The sequence below is a fragment of the Salvia splendens genome, chromosome 8 (genome assembly GCF_004379255.2).
Source record: "Salvia splendens isolate huo1 chromosome 8, SspV2, whole genome shotgun sequence".
Taxonomy (NCBI): Eukaryota; Viridiplantae; Streptophyta; class Magnoliopsida; order Lamiales; family Lamiaceae; genus Salvia; species Salvia splendens.
In genome coordinates, this window is record NC_056039.1 from 6,516,859 (window position 1) to 6,530,954 (window position 14,096).

The window sequence follows — 14,096 nt, forward strand, 5'->3', positions numbered from 1 at the left end:
TCTTTCTTGTAAAATTCCCCCCGCTCGAGGAGTTCATCAAATCCTTAGACTCGGGAGTTGCCCCTTCATAAAACAGAGAGTAGGTCTCTGCCTCTATCATCCGATGATTCGGGCATGCGTCCAGCAATCCCTTGAACCTTGACCAGTATTGGCTCAATGACTCATCGTAATCCTGCTTGCATTCCACTATCTCCTTCTTCAGAGCGTTCGTCTTGTTGGATGGAAAGAAGTAATCTAGGAACTCCAATTTAAAGTCCCTCCAGGTGCGGATAGAATCCGGGGGTAATCTCAACAACCATGTATTTGCCTCCCCCTTTAGAGTGAAAGGAATCGCGCGCAAGCGATAGTCCTCCTCTGTCGCATCATTAGGCCTCCTTTGAATGCCACATAACTTGCTAAACTCGTTCAAAAACTCGTATGGGCATTCACTCCTTCGCCCAGAAAATGTTGGCAAGACACCTAACACATTCGTTTTGATCTCAATAGATCTCTGACGTGGGTTCATCACTATTGCGTGTGCTGGTTCTCCATCGAGATGAGCCGTTAGTGACCCTATTTCTGGATCTGGGTCCGCTACGTGTGCCATCTCAACTTCCTCTTCCTCCCCTGTTTCTGACTCTGTTTCCGATTCTGGTGGGGACTCCGGATCTGTTCGTCCTGAAGATTCCCAAGATTCGTCACTCAAAAACTCAGTCGGGAACGGATCTCCCGTCGTGAACCCTGATCTGGTAGTCACAGTGGAGGCTGTATCCTTGATCTTCCAAACGAACTGACCGTATTTCCAACCAGACGAGTTACTCCGGTGGAAGCTCCTGCTCATGTACTACAAAGAAAACAGAAAGAAAAAGTAAATTAAAATTATTCACACCAAAAACTCTAGGCACTAACACAAAGTACGCCATCCATCCCCGGCAACGGCGCCATTTGAAACGAGGTTTTTTTGTTGTATGTATATATCGAGTGTGCACAGAAATAGATCACTGCAAGCGCTAGGTCAAGACACCACGCTCCTTAAATCCACTAGAGCACAAGGTCTAGGAACTTAAGAGAACATAAAGTGCTTGGTCGTTGGACACACATCGACCCTCCTTCAAAAAATATAAATCCCTCAACCCGAATACTATGAATTAGTATAGGGAAGTGGGGTCGATCCCACAGAGATGGACTCGCAAAGTAGTGCTCAGAGACTTTGGACAGACTAATGGCTGCTGCCACGCAACAAAAGGGTTGAGAATTTTAAACTAACTCTAGACCTAGGCAGAAAATGTAAATGCTAGACCTAGGACATGTTAAACTTGTAAATTCAGACTTCGACAACAAGAAACATAACCACTTGCTAGACAGTGTAAACAACTACCTAATCTAGCTAAACAGAATATGACTGAAGGTGGGGACCATAATTCCAAAAATGGCAAGTACGGAAAGAACTGCAGATTAACAAACTGAGCAAAAAGCGAGATTCGAACAGAATATAGAGATTTGGTCGTCGTTATCTTGCTGCAACTCGGAAACACATCAGATCTGCGTACACTAGACGGAATGAAAGAAAATCACGTAAACTAAGCATGAAAATCAGATCGAAACTACTCAGATTCACGGCAGAATGCTTGATCCACTCCGGATCCAAGACATCCGAACCCAACAACCAACAAATCCAGCAAATCCAACCAAAATTCTTCCACAATCCAACTCCAATCTCCCAGATCTAACCATTAACCTGCAATAACTCAGTAAACAGCTGCGAAACGCATCCAACTCAGACAAATTAAAACTCCAAAATCTCAATAAGCGAAACGATCAAACCAGAAATCAACACAATCGCCATAACGGAAAATCAAACTTGCATCTAAATCAGAAACTATTCGGTGAAAACAGCGAACCGAGCTTCGAACAACGAAGCTCGGCAAAGTAAGCAAAATGCGGAAAGCAGAAAATAAATTGTTTCTTCGCTCTTAACAAGAGCGGTGTTACACCATATCAGAAGCTAAGATGAAACCCGGACGTGCGAACTGAGATCTCCTCAAAACTAGTATCAAGTGTGTGTGTGGGAAAGTGAACTAAGCAACAGGCTGTGGTGAGGTCTCCCCCGGGAAGATCCCTCCAGCTTGCATGCTTCTGCCTTTTATAGATGCGGAAATAGCCCTTGAGTCTTCGTAGAAATCTCTATTCTACCCTTCAACTCTGGAGCTTCCTCCGTCGAGCAATTCTCTTCATAATCGTTCACTAAATCGCCAGTTCCTCGACCTTGTGATTTTTTGGTCTTCTTTCCTGGACCTGGCGAATTCCTTCACACACCTGGCTTAAAACGTGCGTTAGTCCTAGTAAAACCACGAATTAAATCCCTAGACCCATGCATGAAATTAGCCTTATCATTTACTACCTAGCTAGCTAATATTGGAGTGCCAAGCTAAACTAATTTTTAGAAATAAATTTATTTTCTTTTATAATTATTATCTCTTCTTCTCTATTGTACTTTATTAGTCCTCATTGTAGGAGTAATTCATACTTACCACTTTTGATTAGTCAGTGTTGTTTTTATATTTTAATTCAATCGAATGTTTTTAACTTATACTCCGTAAAGACTTATAGTATTTCTCATATAGGCATGCATCCGATTACTAAAATGTTCCATAAACGAAGGTTAATTTAACTTTTTTCATACATTTGAGAGATGAAGCAATGGGTTTAAACTTTAACCATACTAGTCTTCGTCCCTTTGGAGTTTGGGAGACATGTTAATATTTTAGACTTGAATCACATGTAATGTTGTAAAACAAGAAAATATTACAATTGTAAATAATTAAGTTACATTCCGTATTTCGGTTTCAATCTTTATTGTCAAACCTGAACTACCATCGGCCTCTCCGTTGACCCGCGGATGACGTCGGAAAATCCCATTGACCACCCAAAACAAACCTTTGACCACTCTTACTCCGCCAACCGCCGCCATCGAACAATACAACAACCACCCCACAACATCCACCTCCTCCATAACTTTCCCCATCGCCACCAGCTGCTCCTCCACTTCCCCCCTCAACCTCCGCCACCACAGACAACCAATCGCCGCCGCCAACAACAAATTCTCCCCCCAGCCAAACCCCTCCCCGCGGAGCCCGGCAACCGCCTCCTCCATCACCGGCCTCACCACATACCGCCGCCAGAAAACCACCGCTTCATGCAATCCCAAACCCATAACCACACTCCTAAATCCGCCGCCGCCGATTTGAGACTCATCATCGACTTCCATAAATCCGTAAATCCACAAACTTAGGCAAACTTGCATCGAGAAAATCCAAACCACCGCGGCATGCAAACGACGCCGTATGCTGGTGAGCCAAGCGCGCTCCTCGCCGCCGGTGAAGCTTTGTACGAGAGCGGCGGCGAGGACGAGGATGCCGAGGAACGAGGTCGTGTTAGTATGCAGGAAAGTAGAGACGGTGTTGTGGGGCTTGTGGTGATCCGTTTTTTGATGGCGGGCGGAGGAGAGCTGAGTGAAGAGGAAGAGCGATAGCGGCGGCACGAGGCTGAGGAAGGTGGTGCAGAAGATTCTGCCGCACTCTTTCACGGTAGAGTTTGGATTATAATTCGTTTTCGTTGACATTTTGAGAAGATTGGTTAATCATATCACTCTTCTTTATTTTATATCGATGGATCATTGCACATTTCGATATAGGTAGAACGTGAGAGTATATATATGTACAAGTTGGAATTTCTGAAATAGGGGAGTATGTAACATGGGATGATGTTATTGATGACGTATTCTTATTACGATACTTATATTGTTTCCTATGTTTAAAATACTTCTCCAATTAATGCTTAAAAATATTACTCCCTCCGTCCCTAAAGAGTATGCACTATTTCCTTTTTCGTCCGTCCCTAAAGAGTATGAACTTTCAATTTTAGAAACTTTCTTCTCTCTAATGAGACGTGACTCATTCTTCACTAACCATATTTAAAAAACTTTATCTATCTATCTATCTATCTATATCTCTCTTACTTTACCAATAATGCATTAAAACTCGTGCTGAACCCAAAGTTCATACTCTTTGCAGGGGAGTAAATTTTACGGGTCATTTTATGATTCTTTTAATAATAATTTTATTAACAAAATGGATTTTAAGCAAATAAACTAATTATTCAAATAGTAGAATGCAGACCTTAATGCAAATTTTAGAGAGAACAAAAATTTTATTTTTAAATGTATTTTTACTGTGAATACAATTACGCTATGCATTAATTAATTGCTAATATTTTTATATTCTCACGATAACAAGATTTGCAGTATAATTCGCGTATATATGAACCGGATCAAGTGAGAATGTTGGAAGGGATGGAAATTTTATGATTTATTTGTTTTTTTCATTGATTTTATGCTCTTGCTTATCATCCTCATTTAATCGAGTATAGATGTATTCATTATTACTCTATTATAATATCTTCACAGAAATAGAAAATTGGATGCATCGTATATTTACGTATAGTTCAATTGTAATTACATAAGTAGAGTATTTTTTATTATACGGTACTAAAAAGTAACCAACCTCGATCCAACTCCTCACACATAATAAAATACTCACGTCGTAATAAATGTACTTGATCTGTTAATTAATGCACGCGATACTACTTGAACATTTAAATAGGGATCGGGTAATAGATATATACATTTATTTGAAACCGTTCTCATGATTGAACAATTTTTATTTAATTATGAATTTTAATTAATTTCATGATCTCTTATCTAAATAGATTTATGGAGCATTATCCTAAAACTAAAGGTGAATTTAATTAGGTAACTCGTATGTTCCACCGAACTAATGTTTATAATTTGAACACTTAATTAAACTCATGAAATTTTTGTTAAACTAATGGTTGAAGTTTATAAATAGTTCAATTATAGTTGCTAGGAAGAAAACTAACCTAAGTGTAACGTGTAATTGCTATATCAAATTATCAATATTTAATCGATAATGAATACTTATTAGAATATATAAATGTAATTCCATCCATGACATAAAATTAGTCCTCTATTCATTTTTTTTTTTGAAATAGCAGTCCCTTTTTCTTATTTTTAATTGTTTCAAAACTTTCTATTTAGTAATACTACAGAGGGAGTATATACTACTCTCTCTGTCCCTCTATAACTGAGTTGTATTCCTTCTTGAGTTGTCCCTCTATAACTGAGTTGTATTCCTTCTTGAGTTGTCCTATTGTAATTGAGTTATTTCTGTTTTAGCAATTAACAACACATTTTTCTCTTTTTTTACTTTATTATCTCTTACTTTATTCTCTTTTTATTTATGTACTTAATTTTATTTTATACTTTATTTTATCTTCACTTAACTCACATAACACAATTATTTTAAATCACGTACCTAAAAATGCATTTACTACATAGTCTTGAGTTGTGTATCAGACATCTTTTGGGAGTTTAAGGGAGAGAGGCAGTAGAGAGAGTAGAGAGATCGATAATTCCTTGATGTATATTGATGTACCTTGTGTTCCTTTAAATAGGTATTACAAGTATGAATACATGGAAGGATATCAATCTAATTACAATGGTATCAATTTTCCTTCTAATTGTATCAATCTATTCTTGGGGAATTATTGTGAGTGACCCCCTCTACACGCCTTTCCTTGTTTAACACTCCCCCTCAAGTTGAGGGTGGGATCCCCAAGACTCAACTTGCAAAATACACTCGTGAAGCTTCTTGAGTTGACCGCTTTGGTGAGTATGTCTACCAGTTGATCCTCGGACCGAACAAACGGCAGCTCCACTGCTCCACTCTCGATGTTTTCTTTGTTGAAGTGTTTGTCGACTTCGACGTGTTTGGTCCTGTCATGCTGTACTGGGTTCTCAGAAATACTGATTGCTGCTTTATTGTCACAGAAGAGTTGGCTTTTCTCTGGGGCGAGTCCAATCTCCTTCATTAATCTTCTCAGCCATAAGATCTCCATTAGTCCGCTTTTAATTCCCCTGAATTCTGCTTAAGCACTGGACAAAACAACCACCTTATGTTTCTTACTCCTCTAAGTGACTAGATTACCTTCAACAAAGGTGAAATAGCATGCTGTCGACCTTCTATCCACTGGGTTGCTTGCCCAATCAGCATCCGCATATCCATAAACCCCTCGTTGTTCATTCTTCTTGAACATTATCCCATGGCCAACAGTTCCCTTGAGATACTTGATAATTCGCAATGCAACTTCATAGTGATCTTTCTGCGGTTTATGCATGAACTGACTCACAATCCCCACTGCATAGGCGATGTCAGGCCTAGTGTGCAGTGGCGGATCCAGAAATTTATATTTAGGGGTGCGAGTCATATGATAAATCATTATATAACATACCAAAAATAAAAACTAATACTAAAAGCAATATATTTTGAAATATACAAATTTTAGAGTCATACATTTCAAAATACAAAAATAAACTACATTATATCTAATTTATTTTTCGACAAGTCTTCATTTCTTCAAAACGATTCACTATATCATCATCAGATACTTGTAGAAACACTTATTTCTCAATGAAAATGACCAAACAATCGTTCAAAGGTTGATCACCCATTCTATTTCTCAACTTATTCTTCACAAACGTCATTCCAGAAAACACTCTCTCTACACTTGCAGTGACAACCGGAAGAATCAAAATTAACTTGATAAGCAAAACCACACGCGAATAAACCACATCTCTTTTTGTTTCAACAAGCTTCACCAAAAGAGAACTAATATCTCGCAAATTCTGAAAGTCTTCATCACTTCTCATATCTCCAATGAATATATCAAGTTGGCACTCAAGATCCATCAAATCAATGTTTGAAAAATCGGAAGGATAAAAAGTGGCAAGTTTGAGTACCTTTTCTTTATCAAAAGAAGAGAAGCCATCTTTAGGATTGAAGCAAGCCATACATCTGAGCAACTCCATATTAACTTCATCGAATCGATTATCAAGTTCTTGAAGTAATAAGTCAATCACTTTGATAAACACATCAACACGAAAATGATGAAGATATAAAACTTGTTGAACAAAACGTTTTGATCTTCCATGAGGGCTATAGTGAGCTTTCATATCTGGAACAACAATGCCATGTTTATTGCAAATTGAGATTACCTTGTTCAAGTGAATCTCCCATCCATCCTCCCTCACGGAAGAAGGCAAGAAACCGGATTTAGAAAGCGGTAGTCGGCGGCGGAAGAAGACAAGAAGCAGGCGCAGTCGGCGATTTTCAATTGGGGATGGCAATAGGTTTGTTATTTTTATTGTGTTCTGTAGAAAATGCTTGGAATTAAAATTGAGTTTTACCACTTTTGATTTATTAAATGTATTTTATTTCTTTTCCAGTATTTATTGGAGGAATAGCCAAATATGGATTAGGGGGACATTAGTTTTTAGCCGCATAGTTTTGGAGTAGCCAAATAGGGGGACATTATACATATATTATTAATATAAACTCAGAATTTGTATTTAAATATATAATACTACTACATTTTTTTTGGGTACACTCGTACCCCATTTGTCCCTACTCCCTCCGCCACTGCTAGTGTAGGAGAGATAGATGAGTTTCCCAACTAGGCGTTGATATTTTCCTTGGTTTGCGGGTTCCGCTCCTTCCAGGATTTGAAGGTCGTGATTCACTAAGATTGGCGTGTCCGCCGGCTTGCAATCCAGAAGTCATGTTTCAGCCAGAATATCCAAGATGTATTTCTTTCGTCTCAAGAAAATGCCCCCTTCAGATCTCAACACTTCTATACCCAGAAAATACTTAAGGTTTCTTAAGTCCTTCATTTCGAATTCTTGGGATAGGCTTCCCTTAAGTCTCTCGATTTCCTCTGTATCGTCTCCAGTGATAATCATGTCGTCTACATAGATAATCAAACAAGTTAGTCGGCTGGAGAGAACGTCTCATCATAATCTACTCTATATGTCTGGGTGTACTCTTTTGCTACCAACCGAGCCTTGTATCTTTCTATGGACCCATCTGGCCTGCGTTTGATAGTGAACACCCATTTACATCCGACTGCTCCTTTTCCGTCTGGTATCTTGCATTTCACCCAATTGCCATTCCTCTCCAAGGCACCCATCTCTTTCAGCATTTTGCCTCCCGCCAATGTTTGTGTTTCCAGGCTTCTTCGACAGTGCAAGGAACTTCTTCCTCTTCATAAATAGCAGCTTCAAATGCGTGAGCCATTTCTGAAAGTTGTCCTCTAGCCAAGTATGCTATTGAGTACTTAGCCTTTTTGCCTATAACTTCAGGACTGTATCTCCTTGCTGGGACCCCTCTGTTGGCTCTCGGTGGTAGTCTATATCCTCCAACTTCTTCACTCACTTGTTCCTCCAGTAGATCACGGATTTCCGCCTCATGGTCATCAGAGTCCGGCTCAATATCTGTTTCAGGGTCAGTCTCACCAAGTATAGAAGCATTATAGACAATATCCTCATGCTCAAGAGAGGGATCAGAAGTACTTACATCGGATATCAGTAGGGGGGTTTTCTTGGGCGGTGTCACTGATGGGTGAGGGCTGTATTTTGACTGTCTGGTTGGTGATGTTGACGACTTCTCCTGGTAGACCTCCTGGAGGATTGAACTTTGATAACCGACTTAGTGGGTCGTTCTCACTCCCCCCCTGACCGCTAAGGTGGTTAAAGAAGTAGTCGGTTTCAAGGAAATTGCAGTTCAAGGTAGAGAACATGCGATTGGTCTTAGGATCAAAGCACTTGTACCCTTTCTGAGTTGTTCCATACCCCACGAAGACACATTTTACGGTACAAGGTGAGAGTTTGGTTCGTTCATGTTTAGGTATGTGTACAAAAACCGAGCATTCGAATACTCGAGGCTGAAGTGTCAGGGGTACAAGTATTTGGGCTAGTGTGGAAAGAACCTCGAGTGGTGTTTTGAGTTCCAGGGTACTAGAGGGTAGTCGGTTTGTGAGATAGACTGATGCGGCAATAGCTCCAGGCCAAAATTGTCTATGAATATTGGATTCGACGAGCATGGCGCAAGCCATTTCTAAGAGAGTACGGTTCTTTCTTTCAGACACACCATTTTGTTCGGGGGTATATGGGCAGGTAGTCTGGTGGACTAGGCCTTTATCATGACAGAAGGCTTTCATTTTGGAGTTTACAAATCCCCCCCATTGTCTAATCGAAGGATTTTTATGTTTTTTTTAAATCGGGTCTGTATGAGGGTATGAAAGTGACTAAAGTGTTCAAAAACTTTATTTTTTTGTTTCATAAAATAAACCCACGCCATGCGAGTACAATCATCTATAAAAAGAATGAAGTATTTGAACCCATGCCCACCCCCAACAGGAGACGGACCCCACACATCAGAATGAACAAGTGCAAATAAAGAATCAACTCGAGTATTATTGGATTTATAAGAATGTCTATGACTTTTGGCCAACACACAAGTCTCACAATAAATATCTTGATTAAATTTAGGAAAGAGAGTTTTTAAGTAACCCAAGGAAGGATGTCCTAAACAACGGTGCCAGAGCCAAACTTCCCTATTTGCTGATCCATGAGTTATGAGAGCGGTCCCTTGTTGAGCTATCTCGTCCACGTAATACAGCCCATCCCGCTCAGTGCCACGTCCAATCATTTCCACTGTTCTGATATCATGCAATAGGCAAAAGTTGGGTTGCATCATGAGAGTGCAATTTAATTCTTTTGTCACATGACTGATTGATAACAATTTGTGTGACATGGATGGAACATATAAGCAATTGGATAAAGTCAGAGTGGGCGAAATTCTAACAGTCCCTGCTCCTTCCACAGAAGTAAATTCTCCATTGGCAGTTTGGATATGACTCTTTGGTGCCTTATGCAAATAAGAAATATCAGAAATATCATACGTAATAGTATCTGTAGCCCCGCAGTCAAAAATCCATTTATCATTTTTACTTTCCGAGGAAACAGATAAGGTACATGATATGGGTAAGTTTTCAAGTATTTGAAGTCTATTTTCACAAAGAATTGGGGGCAACTTGGAATTTATCACCAAATATAGTGCCTGGTTTGGTAATTTTTGGACATTTGGGGTCAGCTTTGGGTTTTTTTTATGTCTCAGGGGTTACTGTGTGATTTTTCAGAGTTGTAAGGGTGCTTTTTGATATTATTTTCAGAATGAGGTGTAATATGGGAAGGATTAAGGGGCGGAGGGTTTGAGAGCAATTTCTCAAACCCTAATTTACCTTCATCGACATTAGGCGCCTCCACACCAGAACACTCATTCTCCGGTAAAATTGCACTGCTTCCTCCTCTGGCAATCGGCGCCATTCCAACTGTCGTCTCCTCTACCCCCGGGTTGCCGCCTCGGTTGATAGTGGCCCCTCCTAGGTTGCTCCCGATGCCGGCGACAGGTGTTCCTTCTCCCCCAGCTACAGCGGCTGCCGCCCGCCCCCCTCGGAACGTCGTTGGTGGCTGACCGCATTTTTTTCTCTCCTGCCACCACTTCGGGCAGCCGTGGAGTTCGAAGCATGTCTCTCATGTATGTTTCTTCTTCGGGTAAATTCCGCGAATGTACGTCATGGGAGATGATATCCGCCATTTGTACCCGGAAAAAAACATTTCCAGTGATGGGAAAGACGCGTGAGCCTCTCGCGTCTTTGATAAACATGCATGACGCTCGCGTCTTTGATAAACATGCATGAAGCTCTCGCGTCTTTGATTAAACCCGCGTGACTCTCTCGCGTGTTTGCCTTGGATACATGTTCCAGTCCAGGCGGCAGAAACTTCACTTCCACCTCGCTCACTCTCTCACTCTCAGCGACGCCCAACGTCTCTAGCCGGCGGAAATCGAAGTGAATCCAATATTTTGATACTCTAATTCCTATTTTAAGTGGTGTTAGGTAATTTTTGACCATTAGTTTCAATTATCATTGCTATATGTTAGTTAGGTATAGATTTAGGGTTCATGGTTTGACATTGTGTGACAAGAAAAACATTGAATTTAGGCCATTGATGTAGTTATATGTATGCATTGTAAACTAAATATATAATCGAAGCATTGAACTTGGTATTGAATTTTCGTATTTAATTTTGTGCAATATTTATTTAAGTATGTTGAATTTAGAGTATATGATGTTTTGTCGTACTTATTTTGCAGGCTTGATGGTGTTTGTGAGTTTATATTTGGGATGGGAAAATTATTCAGCTCCCAGGTTTGGGTGTTGCTTATGACCCCCCTCGTGCAAAATCATTTATTATATTGAATGAAAAGATATCTTATTATCAGCTAGTTTCAATGATATATGAAAAAATTGGAATTGATTTGGATACACATACGATTGATTTAACATGGAGGCATCATGTGGTTTTTAGTGGAGTGGTGAATTATATAGCTACACCAGTGGATGATAATTTGTTAAAGTATATGTTTGCTGAAAATCCACGTCAAATTGAACGTTTTATTGAATATACTCCGATTACTACTGCGTTGCAATTTGAACCACCTATCACTCATCATGATGTTGGAACGTCTAGGAGAGATGATTATCATAGTTTTGATGTCGGGACATCTAGGAGGGATGATGAATATCATAGCTTCGAATTCAACACATTTGGGATGGAGGTTGATGAACAACTAGATGTACCAAATGTGACATGTGATGGTTATGATGGTTCAGATAATTGTGATGGTTCAGATGGTTCTGATAATTGTGATGGTTCAGATGGTTCTGATTGTGATAGTTCCGATGGTTCTCAACCAAGTGATCTTGATTATAGTGCAGAATCATGTGAAGATTCTACAGACGACGAGACACTTGATATGATGGTTGAGAATTATGTACAATCATCTGTTCGTGGGGAGCAACCTGTTCCCGACTATATGCCTGAAGGGTTACCATTTTTTCAATCATTACCATGTGAAGGCAGTCGAGGTTACTTTTCAGAAGACCATGGAGTGGGTGAAGAAGATATGTGGTATTGGGATGAGGATAATCCGAGAAATATAAATGTGGGAACGAAATTTGATAGCAAATTGCAGTTGAAAACTGCTGTAACATTATGGCATGTGGGAACAGGTCGGATGTATGAGGTTATGGATAGTAAATCAAGAAGATGGCATGCAGTTTGTAGGGACCCATTTGGTCCGAAAAGAAAAGGCAAGGACCTTGGGCAACGATACCTATGTAATTGGGAGGTTAAAGCAACGTTTAAGAAACGAGATGGTAGCTGGTCTATCAACTCATGGGTTGATCGTCATTGTTGTATGAGAGATCACGATCCAAGTGAACATGTTAATCTTATATCATCCACGATTGCTCTCTGTATTCGAAGTCAAATTGAAAACGATGCTGAATTCAAGCCTTCTGCGGTAGGTACATATATCAAAGATAAATTTCACGTGAAAATCGGCTACAAGAAAGCATGGTATGCTCGCAAAAAAGCTATTGAGCTTGTATATGGTGGGTGGGAGGGATCATTCAGACAACTCCCTAGCTACCTGACTGAGTTGCAAAGTCAAAATCCTGGGACAATCGTTGAGTGGTTGCATGACCCTATATTGAGTCAAGGTAATACAAAGGTGTTCTGCTACGTATTTTGGGCATTTGGGCCAGCAATAGAGGCGTTCCAACTAGCAAAGCCGGTCTTATCAGTTGATGGGACTCACCTGCGTGGAAGACTGAAAGGTAAACTATTTGCTGCAGTAGGTTACGATGCAAATAAGAACTGTTTGCCTGTTGCTTTTGCTATTGTTGATGAAGAAACAAATGAGAGTTGGAGTTGGTTTTTGAATCTTGTCAGAGTGCATATTATAAAGCATGACCAGGAAGTGTGCATAATATCAGACAGACATCAAGGCATTATAAATGCCATGCAGTCTGATGTGTGGAAAGAGGTACCAGTTGGTTATCATCGATACTGTTTAGTTCACGTTAGATCGAATGTGTTACAAAGACACAAAGGCCCCGGAGTGAAGAAATGGGTATGGATAATGGGTGAAGTAATTGAGGAGCGGAGATATTGGACTGCAAGGCGTGAATTAGAAAAGGTGAGTCCAGAAGCTCTGAGGTACCTCGAAACCACCATAGATAGATAGCAGTGGACTATGGCACACGATGAATTTCGTCGATGGGGTGAGACATCTACTAACATGGCCGAATGTTATAACAACGTGTTGTTATCTACGAGGGAACTCCCAATTAGAGCTATCATGGATATTACATTCTGGCGGACTATCAACTGGTTTGTTAACCGAACGACTCTAGCCAAACAATGTCAGATGCCTTTGACACTGATGGCTTGGGAGTTATTTCAGAAGAATGACCGTCGAGGGAGACGTCATCATGTCAGGACTACAAGCATAGCACGTGGAACTTATGAGGTGCTAACCTATCACAGAGGTCCGGGTAGAGGCCATAATATACATGTTGTAGATTATCGTGAAAAGAGATGCTCATGTGGAAAGTGGCAGACCTGGAGAATGCCTTGCTCACACGCTGTTGCGGTGCTGAGAGAACGCAGTGATGACATCTTTAGTCATGTTGATTCCCGATACCATACAGATGTTTGGATTCACCAGTACGCAGGTATGTTATTTAGATACTTCTTATTCTTACATTATTATCATGTCTTACGGTTGCAATTTTATGCAGCTGCGTTCCGTCCATTGAGACACCAAGATTATTGGTATGAACCTGAATGGACGTTGGAATGTTCACTAGCACGGCTACTTCCTCGTTCACGTGGGCGGTACAACAGAGGCAGGATACACAACCAAATGGATGAACGCGAAGAAGATGCTCCAAGAGCTCCTCCTCGATGCCACCTTTGTGGAGAGACCGGCCACAATAGAAGAAAGTGCACTTTAGGACGTGTTGTGTAGTCATATTATATTTGAGAATCGTGTTTGTGGCTTGAATTTTATTATGTTTACGAACAGTATTTTAGATTTTCTAACCATGTTTAAGACTGAAATGACATTCTTAAGTAATATTGTTACGTAAATCTATAACCAACTAAAATCGAAATTAAGGGTAAAAAGTTACCTAACAGCACTTAAAAGAGGAATGGGAGCAGCTAGATGTCGGATTCACTTCGATTTTCATCGGCTAGATGATGAATTCGCCGTCTCATCGTTGGGCGTGTA

General features: G+C 40.2%; 1 protein-coding gene across 1 annotated transcript; it reads right to left on the minus strand.

Moving 5' to 3' along the window:
* Positions 1–2,800: 2,800 nt before the first annotated feature.
* LOC121745656 lies at positions 2,801–3,601 on the minus strand. The gene has a single exon (XM_042139639.1). It carries the CDS (start codon positions 3,599–3,601, stop codon positions 2,801–2,803), a length of 801 nt encoding a protein of 266 aa, XP_041995573.1.
* Positions 3,602–14,096: the final 10,495 nt, after the last annotated feature.

Coding starts and splice junctions, on each gene's coding strand:
- LOC121745656 (XM_042139639.1), bottom strand. CDS start 3,601: ATGTCAACGAAAACGAATTATAATCCAAACTCTACCGTGAAAGAGTGC.